At 43.1% G+C, this 13,161-nt stretch overlaps 1 protein-coding gene across 2 annotated transcripts in view; it reads left to right on the top strand.

The window, feature by feature from the left end:
• PIAS4 (protein inhibitor of activated STAT 4) overlaps positions 1–13,161 on the top strand; it is a 50,317-nt gene that overhangs the window by 33,696 nt on the left and 3,460 nt on the right. For both annotated transcript variants that reach the window (XR_002321484.2, XM_020971410.2), the window contains exon 10: positions 12,161–12,291. Coding sequence is in view for 1 of the 2 variants with exons in the window: in XM_020971410.2 (XP_020827069.1) it covers positions 12,161–12,291 (131 nt within the window). In the remaining variant the exon portion in view is untranslated. The remainder of the gene's footprint in view (positions 1–12,160; positions 12,292–13,161) is intronic.

Below are 13,161 nucleotides of genomic sequence, written 5' to 3'. Positions count from 1 at the left end.
GAGTTCAGCCTCTTCACTTTAGAAATGAGGAAGCTGAGGCCTGGAGAGGGAAGGTGACTTGCCCCAGTTAACTCAAGGAGCCAGAACGGAGGTGGGGCTTGAACGCAGGTCTCATGACTCTTTCAGCTGTTCCTATGTGCCAGATGCACAGAAGCACTCACTAGAGAGAAGGGACGGAAGGCAGGCACTCAGTCAAGCGGAAGAGAGCCAGGTATCACAGGGCATACTTGCCATCTCTGTTACTGGTCGGTAGATTGCTTGTGCTCAGGAGTTCTGAGCTGCCTCAGAGAGAAGAAACTGGAGCAGGTCAGAACTCCTGTGCTACTCAGTACCTGGATTCAGTCCTAGGTGCAGCTTCTGTATTTCTCTCTTGGGTGTGATAGGGAGACCATCTCAAAGAAACAAAAATTGTGAGCCCTGGTACATAAAACTAAACTATATGATGAAATGCTGGCTGGTAGGGTATACAGGCTGTAAGTGATACAAGGGCCCAAGATGGGAGGGGGAGATAACTGCATGGAATGGAGCGATCAGGCCAAGCTTCATAGAAGAGATGAGCCTTAATCTGAGTCTTGAAGGCTAGGCAGAGTTTGGGTGGAGAATGGGGGACGGAACACCCTAACTAGAACTGTGAGGATCGGAATGAACCTGACCTGTGTGAGGACCAGTGCTTAGACATGGCTAGTGTTGCCAGCAGACCAGATGAGATGGTTCTTAGAATCAAGGAGATGGTGATTGATCTTCCAGGCCACCTTTTTCTTTCTGGGGCAGCTGCCATATTACCCTTGACTGTTGGCTGTTTAAAGAATGCCAGGCTTCCTCTCTGCTGTGGCCTTCGCTGAGGCCAGAGTTTTGGGCTGGAAGTTAGAAGACCAGGGTTCTGATCTTGTATCACTCTCTGTATGACCCAGAGGCATGTAAGACAATGGAATCTGCATCCAACAGACATTCTCCACAAATTGGAATCTCCACAGATTCATCTTCTAAGCAGATGAAAAAAAGAGCCGGGCTTGTGGTAGAATTCAGACTCGGTGTGGTGTGACATGGCAGCTAAAAAGCTCATGTGATTTAAGCCACATTGATAGAAGCCCAATGTCAAGTGAAGGAGACATGATTAAAAAGCATCGTTTATCTCTGAGTGCTGTATTTTAAGGCTATGTTGACCAGCTGGACTGCATCCATGGGAAGGTGGACTTGAAATTAGGCAAGGAACTGGGATTGCCTAGTCTAGAGATGAAGACATCGAGTGGGCATAGTAGTTTTTTTCAAGTATTTGAGGGGCTATTAAGTACAAAGAAGAATCACCTTATTCTGCTGGTCTCATAAGTAAGAAATAGGAGCAGTGGACAGAGATTGCAGTTTTTCTCCCATTCTTAAGTGAAACCACAGCTGTTGAAAAGTAGAATCAGCCAATCAGCAAGCCCCTGCTGTGTGTCAGGCACCATATGTAGATACAGATACAAAGAGTGAAATGGTAGCTGCTTGTGAAGGGCATATATCCAAATAGATATGTAAAAATCTATCTAGGACAAATACATGTAAAAACACATGCAATACAAATAGAAAGTTAACAAATGTGCCTGTATAAAGTAGCTATATACAGGGTAGTTTGGGAGGGAGAACAATAGCAGTTGGGATCAGGAAAGACTTCATGCAGAAGATAGCATTCGAGCTTCATTTTAGTAGAAGAGAAGGACTCTGAAGCAGTGATTTCCTACTGAGTGGAAGTTTTCCAAGTAGAAATTAGATAACGCCTATCAGGGATATTCTTGAGGCCTACCTCAACTATTTATTGTGATATGGAGATCACCTTTTAGTGTGTAAGCGCTAGCAGGTTCTCTCATGTTAGAAAATGCTTCAAATCTATCATTCCAATGACTCACTGTTGAACCAGTGTAGCTAAGTACAAAAGGTTCATCAGTAGTAAATTGACCCCCATATGAGGAATTATTGGGCTCTGCCAGGACACAAACCAAAAATGTGAAATGGCCCTTCGGCATTGTGACAGTGGTAGAGAGACAGAAAAGTAAACAGAGGTTGCTAAGATTTGAAACTTTCATGAATTTAACTATTTTAAATGCAGTGCCCTCGTGCAGTTACCAGTAAGTCAGCATACTATCAGAGTAACCAAATGAACTCGGTATCAATAGTCTTGCTACTAATGAAACCAGAAGGCAGGCACATAGGGATTTTAGCTAAGTGGAGGTACTACCTACAGATAATGTTCCTTAGAAAGACAAATGAAGGATTTTTTAAAGTTGATTTTATCTTGTGTCCACATGCAGCAAGAAACATCATTTCATAAGACACTTAGCTCATTTTGCAATGTTGATGATGAAGAAAAGCAGGAAGTCTGCAGATAATAGTTTGTGTGCCAGCATTTGTTGTAGAAGATGAAGAGATTGGGGCAGCTAGGTGGTGCAGTGGATAGAGTACTGGCCCTGAAATCAGGAGGACCTGAGTTCAAATCCACCCTCAGACCAAACACTTGACATTTACTAGCTGTGTGACCCTGGGCAAGTCACTTAATGCCAATTGCCTAAAAATTTAAAACAAAAAAAAAAGATGAAGAGATTGAGAAAATGCACAGAGTACACTGCAAAACCTTCCTGCCTTTTCTGAAAGTTAACATATTTTAATGTTCCAACATCAGTGCAAAGATTGGCATAGGGGAAGATGGGTGAAAAATAGGTTGTATAGCTCAGCAAAGAACTAGGAAAAAAAAGTAGGTACTCATCAACTGGAAAATAGTTACATTCTGCCACATAAAAGTAATGGGAATTAGTACAGTGGAAAAGACAATGAATATGAAGAATTAAAGAGGAACATGGAAAGACTTAATTGCACTGATCCAAAGTGAAGTAAGCAGAACCAGGAAAAAAACATATACAATGATGATAACAAGTTAAATATAAGGTACAATAAAACAAAATTCAGTATTATGTAATTATGATTAACCTTTGACTCAGATAAGAATTGAGAAAATGCCATTGTCTTCCTTTGTTGCTATGCTGTGAGACTATGGATGTAAAATAATGCAGATATTGTCAGATGTGTTGGTCATTGTGTTGGTTTTACTGAACTAAATCATTGTCACAAAGGAGGGCAAGGTAGAAGGGGGAGGAATATATTAAGAAATGAATGTGATGTAAAAACAAAAAGCATCAGTTGAAGAAATTATTCCTCAGAGTTGAGAAATGCAAGAGGCCAAAGATTTGTAGATAGTTCAAGCCTCTTGACTGTATGTCGTGAATATAGACTGTAGAATATATAGAATTCAAGAACAGTCAGAAGGTACTGGAAAAGGTAAGCACTTAGCCTAAATGCCAAAGATGAAATTGATTTTATTTTAACAGGAAAAAACTAGTTACTGATGTGGAAATACCTTTCAAATTAGGTATCTCTTTGCAGTCAGACTGTTGTTAGAATAAAGATCAGAATCAATACCAAATTAGAAGGAATAAAGATAAGAAAATATGGCATGCAATTAAAAGCTTCACTCTGCTCTATTTAGATAAGTTATTAATGCCAAAAAGTAGGAAATGGTTAAAAGACTAGGTGTCATTGTGGAGTTATCACCATTTTCTGTGGTTAGTATAACTAATATAAAGCACCTGCCACAACGAGGAGACCAAGAGAGTCCAGAAACCACCTCAGCCAGACCCAAGAAACATGGTGGTCACAGGCAGTGCACATTTAGAATGAAACTCATTTTCAAAGTCTTACAGAAGAGCACAGTAGATTTTTGAGTAGCATGATGTCATAAAAAAAGGGGGAAGAAGTTTGTAGAAAGCTATCTGAAGAGCACTTAAAGTTGAAACTAGGAGAACAGAAAAATGAAAATCATTTGTCAAGATTTCTAGTCATTTTCTTCATCAACAATATTGGAGATATAACATTTGGACTCTTATAACCCAACCTCAGTTGTGCTGCTTGAGGAAGTAGAAATTGCCCCAAAGAGGATTAAGCTGAGAAAGAGTAGCTGGGTCATACCAATGATAATACTGAGTAGGTCCATTCTGGAGAGGCACTGAAGGATTGACTTCTGCAAATGTTTATTTTATTTTATTTTATTTTTTTGGATAGGCAATTGGGGTTAAGTGACTTGCCCAGGGTCAGACAGCTAGTAAGTATCAAGTGTCTGAAGCCAGATTTGAACTCAGGTGTTCCTGACTCCAGGGCTGGTGCTCCATCCACTGCGCCACCTAGCTGCCCCTGCAAATGTTTAAAAGAAAGATACTGAAGGTTTTCTTTTAATTTAAATCTTAGGATTTTATTGGCAAAACTGAAAGGACATAAGTAACTACCAATCCATATGCCTAAATTTTTTTTTTGTGGGAAGGAAGAAATGTACAGATTCATATTGTATTGGTATAGGGAGTTCCTGTCTCTACCAGTGGCTTAGCACTTGCTCTGTAACTTAAATTTTTAAAGAATTGCCTGCAGTGATTTGCCTAGTCACATAGCCAGTACGTGTCCAAGGGGAGCCTTAGACACAGGGCTTGACTCTGAGGCTGGCGCTCTATCCACTGTACCTTACTGTTTCTCATTTACTTTCTCCACAAAAATTTTTGATAATAATTAACACATACCAAGGGAACAAGTAAGCTTGCATGAATGATATCGTAAAGTAGATGTCTTCAGTCATCAAAAACTGGATTTAGAAGTACAAAGAATACAAGTTGCTAGTGGTTATTTTTTCAATGCTTTCAAATCAGAGCAAAATTTTCAATAAGTTTAATTTTAATCATCTTATTACTAATATCAAGGGAGAGAAAGAACAGGAAGACATATTTGTCATCATAATATAGAGGCTTTCTCCTAGTACAGAGCCACAGATTGGATCCCTATAGATTCTTCAAATACTCCTTCATAAATGACAGTGTGTTAGTTGTATCTTGTCCTAGAATGTATATTTTGGACAGAATCTGTACGTGGACATTAAGCTGGACTAAAAATTGAGTAAGAAGAGAGCATATTGAATTGCATTTCTGTAATTCTGTAGTGCTTTCCATGACCCCAAATTTCTTCCTGAATCATCCCATCTTTAACAGTTAACTCGTCCTATAATGCTACATGCCTTTAAGTCATGGACTACCACAGTTTCTTTCAGATTCAGAACTGTGGGTCATTGTATAGGGCAGTGGAGAGACATGATAGAGGGAATAAAACAGCCTGTGACATATTACAGAATCACAGGATTTCAGTGGGAAAAAACCTATCCGTCTGTATTATCCAGTTCATACCCAAAAGAGTCCCCTTTCCAACATACCTGAAAGGGTCATCTACCCTTTTTCTTGAAGGATTCTACTTGGAGGGAACCCACAGCCTCGAGAGCCAGACCACTTCACTTTTAGATAATTAAGTAACGAAAGATGTTTTCACTTTGTTGTTGTTCAGTTGTGTCTTCTTCATGACCCCATGGTCCATAGCATGTCAGTACTGTCCATGGGGTTTTCTTGGCAAAGATACTGGAGTGGTTTGCCATTTCCTTCTCCAGTTGATTAAGGCAAACAGAGGTTAAGTGACTTGCCCAGGTCAGTAACTTCCCATGGCTAGTAAATGTCTGGGGTCAGATTTGAACTCAGGTCTTCCTGACTTCAAGCCCATAAGCCTAATGTATTTCTTGCCAGTTTTTACGCATTGCTCCTCATACATCTGGAATCAAGCAGAACAAATCTGTTCCCTCTTCACACGACAGCCCTTGAAATATTTGATGGTAGTTGTCATTCCCTTCTCAAACCCCCCTCCTCGCTCCCAGCCCCCCAGTCTTCTCCTCTCCAGACTAAATATCAGTAGTTCTTCCAGATGATCCTCATAGAGCAGGAACTTGAGGTTCTTCACCATCCTAGTTGGCTTCCTCTGGATGACTTTCAGCTTGAAGTCTTTTCAAAAATGTGCCCAGAAGTCAACACATCATTCCCAGATGTATTATTATTAGCTCAAACAGAATACAATGGAATTATTGCTTCTTTATTCCTAGAGACTCTTCTTAATGAAGCCAAAGTAACACAAGAGCTATCAGAGATAGAGGACTAGAAAAGGATTCTGTTCCACCTTATTGCAGGATCAGTCAGGCGGCCCACATAGTGAACATCTCCTCTCCTTGAGACCCAAGTAGAGTCTGGTGGGTAGAGCTCTTATAGAGAGCATAATGACAAGACATGGACAAGAGTTGTTCAGATTGAGGAATGGATGGATTACAGTCCACGTCATGAGATGAAAGTACTCGCATCACTGAGGTCACAAATCTGTTGTGATATGTTGACAATATGCTTCAAATACTTCAGTTTAAAACGTTCTGTTGGGTTAGACTGAAAGCTGCCTCAGCTAGCGAGCGTTTGCCAAAAACAGAGACTTGATGGTCAAGGGCTCCACCAGATACACTTGAGTTTGGCTAAGTAAGTGACTTTAATCAATTGACCATTTATTAAGCACTGAAGTTAACAGAGATGAAAGTGAAGTAGTCCCTGCCCTGGAAGAGCTCACGTTTCTTTTGAGGAGACAAGTACAAATCCAAGAATATACGAAATAAAAGGCAGTCTTGTGGTTCTGGGGAGGGAAGCACTAGCCCCAGAGGACACCTGAGCAATTCCAAGAGTTACAAGTGAGGAAGGAGGGAATCTTTCTTGTCTTAACACTAAACAGGTTAGGTTAGACCAGACAGATCACCGATGAGGGCCTTTGCTATTTTGAAATTCTTATTTATGAAATCACTTTCCATATTGGGGCCTCAGTTTTTTCATGTAAAATGATCTCTCTCTCTCTCTCTCTCTCTTCTCTCTCTCTCTCTCTCTCTCTCTCTCTCTCTCTCTCTCTCTCTCTCTCTCTCTCTGTCTCTCTCTGTCTCTCTGTCTTTTGGCTAGGCAGTGGAATGACTTGCCCAGGATCACACAGCTAGTAAGTGTTATGTGTCTGAGGCTGGATTTGAACTCGGGTCCTCCTGAATCCAGGGCCAGTGCTGTATTCACTGTGCCGCCTAGCTGCCCCTAAATGATCTCTTAAGGTCCCCTTCAGTTCTGAAATGATACGAATTTGTGATTCATTTAGTCACCTGGCACTAGGAGTTCAGTGATTTGTATACTGCATCTCCCCCAGTGCCATTTGTGGGAGAGAGATTGGGAAAGCATTGTTTTCCGAGCCACCCAACAAGAAAAGGGAGGAGCAGCATTTAGAATACAGGTCTCCTGACTTCTAGATGCATGGTCTAGCTGCAGGACTTGATTGCTTCATTCCAAAGCAGACAGTCTTCAAGTAATAACCTTTTCTAGCAACCAGAGCTTTCTAATAATAAGGATCTTCCTGAGGTGGTTGGCTCCCTGTCCCTGAAATTGTTCAGGCAGAAGCTGCTTGGTCACTTGTCAGGTTTGCCATAGAGCTCCTGCAAAGATCAGGAGCTGGAATGAGATACTTCTAGCTGTGAGAGGACCAAGACCCAAGCCATTTAATGCCCGGTTGGGGAATTAGAAATCTTTAGCCCAGAGAGGTGAGAAGACCTTGGGAAACGTAAGCCTTTGATATATCTGAAAGGGTACCATGTAGAGAAGAAATTAGACTGGTTCTGCCTGGCCCCAGAGGGCAGAATAAGGCAGGGAAGAGGAGAAATTCCAGGGAGGCGGATGACGCCTCAGTGTAAGGAAACACTACCCAGCGATGTGGTGTCCCTATGTGGGCTAGCATTATTCAGGAGGCAGTGAGATCCTGTGTTGGGGAGCAGTGGGAGCTAGGACGGCTGGCCGGGGGAGCAGATCATGAAGAGAACAGTGACCAAGCCCAGTTTGGTGTGGTGCGGAACAGGGAGAGCTTTGAAAGAGTCCTTTTGACTTTCCCTTTGAAAACTTCCTCCTTGCTTTATGCCCAGAGGCTGTACGGAACCTAGCCATTTCTGCTTATAGGCCAAAATCCTTGAGTAACAAGAACGATGTGTCTAGCAGCTAGCTCCGCGTTTGTTTTGTCTGGCTGAAATGACAAGATGTGAGGCCCACATGGGATTCCTGGGCCATGCCTTGGGGGATCCCAACAAAAACTCCCATTTCTTCCGCACTTACAGTGGTCTTCTAAGGGAGGTGATTTTCTCTGTTCTACAAATGAGGAGGTCTGGGCAAACAGAGGTCAAGTGGCACTTGCCCAGAACCATGCAGCCAGTATGTGCTCAAGTCAGGGCCACTCTCCACCTGGAGGCTTTTGCACTAGGAGCACTCTGCTGCAATCCCCACAGCCCCCCCAATGTTTCTGGCTCCTTGCTCCTGCCACTGCTTCGCAGTACTCTGGGCCTGTCCCTTTAGAACCATAACCAATCTCTGTGGAGGAGGCCTCTGAGCTATGGGGGCTAGCACTGCCGGGCATGTGACATGCCCTGAATGCCAGCCCTGTGAGGGATGCCTGAGTGGCAGCCCTGGGGCAAGGAATCTGTGATGCCTAGCCAGTGAATGTCACTGCCTGGGCAGAAAGCAGTTGGTACACATGGACTCCTGGGGTCTGAGAGGAGGGCTGGGGACAGCCCAGAGGAGACACTATGACGATGAGGAGGAGGAGGATAAATTTCATTCCTATCCTCCTTTAAAGTTTACGAAATGCTTTTCCTTACGACAGCCTTGGGGAGTAGGGGGGCAAGAGAGATGTAATTAAAATCAAGAAAGTAACTTGTTAACACAGACTTATTCAACAACTACTAACTTGCTTTTCTATTGCTTTAAGATTTACTGAATACTCTTCCCCCATCCCCAAAGGCTTTGTACACAGAAGTATTGGAGAAACATGCTGTAAGGATATAAAAGGGGGGAGGGGAAGAAATTATTCCTGCTCTCAAGGAGTTTACCTTTCCAATAAGAATGTTAAGATATGTTCACAGATAATCGTAGTACAAAATACACTGCTAAAGACAAGGGGGCAGGATCTGATCAATGTACTGTGTGAAACACAAGGTGGAAGAGATGTGGGCATTCCCTAAGCGTGGAGGGACAGGCTTCTCGAGCTGACGTGTGGAAGAACAGGCGATGAAGGCAGCTGGCCATCTGTTTGGCTGTACCATCAAGGTTCTGAAGGAATAGAATGAAATAAGACCAGAAAAAGAGATTTGAGCCAGATGACGGGAGGGCTTGTATCCAGGCTAAGGAGTTTGTATTTTATCCTCAAGATAGTGGGAGGCCATGAAGGTGTTTTGAACTGGGAAATGATATGGATTGTGTGTTTGGAAGAGTATTTTGGCAGGTTGAAGAGAATAGGTTGAAAAAGGGAGATGCTGGAGACAGGGAAATGAGAACCTTGGAGGCATATGATCCCAGACAAAAGCTGGTAAGAGCCTGAACTCAAATGGTGGCAGAAAGGGGCGATACAAGAGATGTTGCCAAGGTAGAATCAACAGGAGAGCTGTACCTTGACCATTCCCTTCTTGGCATGGCCAATATATGGTAAACTGGCTTAGCTGTTCCCATAGTAACCTGATCTTTGGGAGATAGAACTGCCCTCCAGGGAGGCAGAATCTCTCCATGTTTAGAACTGGTTCGGGCTGGTAGTTATTAACAGCTATTGCTCATGACATGTGAAAACTGAATCCATGGTCACAAAAGAGCAGTGGAGCTTTTGGCTAATGGTGAGGCAGCTGTAATCTAGTGAAAGAGAGCAGAGAACTGAAAATCCCGTCTATTTCTTGTGTAACTTTGCACAAATCATTGGTCATATATGGGCCTCAGTTTATTCGTGTGTAAACTGGGAATAATAGTATCTAGGTCACAGGTTTTTGCTTTTGGCTAAAAGCCATTGCTAGACTTAACAAGAATGAACAAGGCACACAATGAATAACCTGACATATGAAGTACATAGGATGCAGATACAAAACCAGAATTGAAAATGCTTCCTGCCAATATGTTTAACATGATTGTATATGTACAACCTATATCAGATTGCTTGCCCTCTTGGGGAGGGGATATGGGGAGGGAGGGAGAAAATGAATCTTACAGAAATGAATGTTGAAAACTATCTTTACATGTAATTGGAAAAAAATAAAATACTATTAAGTGGGGGGAAAAAAACCCAAACACTTCCTGCCCTGGAGACACACAGATTCCACTAAAGGGATACAAGATGCTTTGAGGAGGCTAGAGCATTAACAGAAAGGGCAGGAGGGGCTCTCCTTAGGAGATGTGATCAGGAAAGGCAGAGGTGAGGAGGCATTGGAACCCTTGTAGTCTTTGAAGTACGTTACAGTATTAAGAGTTTCTGAACATTAAAATGTGACACTTTCAAGGTAATTTCCTAAAAGTAATCTCCGTGTTGATTTAATTATAATGTCTAAAATAACTTGATGCACAGACAGCGCCAAAAATGAGAACTAAACAGATTTTCAAAGTCACATGCCCTGTTTCAGTAACTAACTTCTCCAGAATTTATTTTGAAAGAATAGATTTTTTTCATTGATGCTTTGCTCACAGCAGTCCTGTGAGATAGGTAATGTAAGTATTTATTCTCATTTTATGGGTTGAGGAAGTTGGATCATCGAATACAACAGAATTGTCCAAGGTCACAATGATTAAATCTAAGACTGAAATTTGATGATGCTGCCACCACCAATTTTAAGGCCCGTGCACTTCTGGGCTAAGCTTCTCCAAGTTGAAACTGTCCTGCAAGGAACTTTTAGCAAAACAACTCAGGCTGATGTGGCCTATTGTTTTAGTCTTCATCAAAAGTTATAGGACTTAAAGGAGACTTCACAAAATGATTAGGCCAGTTATGTGCAAAGCAATAGGACTTTATTCAGGGAAGGCCTGAGAACTAAACAGAATCCTGGAGGGCAGGGTAATGAAGGGAATGAAGGGGGCAATGAGGGAGTTGAGCTTCAGAACCTTAAATGCAGTGGTTCTTAGGCCATGGCAGGAAGAGGAAAAGGGCTGTTTTGTGATGACCATTCGGAGAGGCCATCCTTGGACTTAGCATACTCATTCCCATCATGCTCTGTCACTCCTGATCTGTGTGTGCAACATCTGACTGCAGACACCCCTGAGACTATGGAGAGCTGATTTAGTGGTAGGTTCCCCATCCCCGTCACAGGCAGGGAGATGCTAGAGACTGGCTTAGGAGCCCTGGTTCAGTCAGGGAAAGCATCACAGGCCATGCAGAAAGAAAGCATGTGTATGCAGGAGAGGCAGCCGGCTTGTAGGTAAGCCCCGGAGTTCTATCCTGCCCTACCTTCCCAGACAGCTAGGTGGCGCAGTGGAAAGAGCACCCGGCCCTGGAGGTCAGGAAAACCTGAGTTCAAATGCAGCCTCGTATTTAATAGCTACATCATCCTAGCAACACCTGTCTTACCTCATTTTGCTCACCTGTAAAATGAGGATAGTAATAGCACCTACCTCCCAGGGTTGTTGTGAGGATAAAATGAGATAATTATTGTAAAGCGCTGTGTAAATGTCAGCTATTATTACCTCCCAGATTAAAAATAATTTTATTAAATGATATTTTATATAGTGCTATTTGAGAATCCAAACCTGTGGCTATCCTGATATAGGGGATCTCCTGGTGAGGAAAATACAGATCCGCTGTTGCTTTGAAGGTGACAGTTCTGAATTGTTACCTAGGGCTCTAGGACGTGCCCACAGTCACTTGCTGTGCCTTGTGGTTTACAAAATGCTTCATTTTTTTTTTAATTTTGCTAGGCAGTGGGGTTAAGTGATGTGCCCAAGGTCACACAACTAGTAAGTGTTATGTGTCTGAGGCCAGATTTGAACTCAGGTCCTCCTGACTCCAGGGCCGGAGCTCTATCAACTGCTCCACCTAGCTACCCCCATATTTTCTCATCCAAGCCCACATTATCTTGTTGGATCCTCACAACAACCCTAGGAGATAGATAGCATAGATGAAGTCACCATTTTGCCAGATGAGGAAGTTGTGGACCTGAGAGAGGGGAAGTGACTTTCCTACAGTCACCAAGCTTTATAAGTACCAGAGCCAGAGCTGGAGCACAGACTGCCTGTTTCCAAATCCAAGACTTTTTCTGCTACATGAAAAAATTTGAAATACGGATGTGAAAACACTTTTCCAAAGAGTCTGTAGCCAGAAACTGCAGTGCTTAAATTCCTATGTTCAGGCATCAGTGCAGATAGACTTGTGTCTCTTGTGCCTTTGTGTGGGTCTCACTCCCCTCTCCTGCTTTTCTGATCTGCAGCCTCCTGTCCAAGATTCTGAGTGAGTGCAAGGATGCGGACGAGATTGAGTATCTGGTGGATGGTTCCTGGTGTCCTATCCGAGCCGAGAAGGAGCGGAGCTGCAGCCCCCAGTGCCCGATCCTCGTCCTTGGTGGGTGAAGTCGGCAGCAGGCCAGCCACCTGGCCACGTGTGGAAGCCTTTGGTTCTGTGGCCTTGTGCTGTTGAGGAGAAGCGGTCTGTCCATTCGCACGGCATGTTTCTAGGGCATCTGTGATACAAGCTGCTTCTCCCCGGAGAGCAGCGCCCGGGGCCCTTGGACCTCCCCAGAAGCCTCCCCCCCCCTCAGAAACTGCCTTCTCTGCTCGGCTGGTCAGAGGCAGAGCTGTGGAGGGGAGGCCCAAATGGCCTTGTCTCCCTAGCACCAGGGTGAATGAGCCGAGGAGGCCTTAGAGTACGCCTTGAAATGACTGAGGGGCTGGGAAGAGGATTATTAGCAAGTAAGAGAAGGGAGAGCAAGGGAAAGGGGAAAAGTCAGCTAACCCCAGCAGATCTTTGCTGCGTATTTCAGAAGGTCTGATTTGTCTTGCTCTCTATTCAAATCTGTATGTTTACCAATTCCGTAGTAACTGGAATGTTTCCTCCAGAAAGGGCAGGTTTTAGTTAACTGAGAAGTAATTAGAAAACTTGTATCTGTTTCAACGCTTTGTGTGAAAACTCTGCTCAAACCTGTAGGGTTATGTTTCCCAAGAATGTCCCTGATTGTTATCTTTAAGGGGTTGTCATTCTGAACATCTGCAATCACCTTCTAATCCTGAGACGGTGCCTCAGTATCCCTATCTGTAAAATGGGTGGATTAGATTAAATAATTCCGAAGACCTTTTCCAACTCTGAATCTCTGACTCAGGTTTGGGAGACACACTAGGACCTTTAAAAATATTAATAAATCCTTCCTATTAGCATACTTTCTTTTTTTTTTCCACCCAAAACTTTTATTACAGGAAAAAAAACCTCAGTTGAATA

This window comes from Phascolarctos cinereus, unplaced genomic scaffold, assembly GCF_003287225.1.
Source record: "Phascolarctos cinereus isolate Bilbo 61053 unplaced genomic scaffold, phaCin_HiC Scaffold_4;HRSCAF=312, whole genome shotgun sequence".
NCBI classification, from domain to species: Eukaryota; Metazoa; Chordata; class Mammalia; order Diprotodontia; family Phascolarctidae; genus Phascolarctos; species Phascolarctos cinereus.
This window is presented reverse-complemented; position numbering and strand designations above follow the sequence as displayed.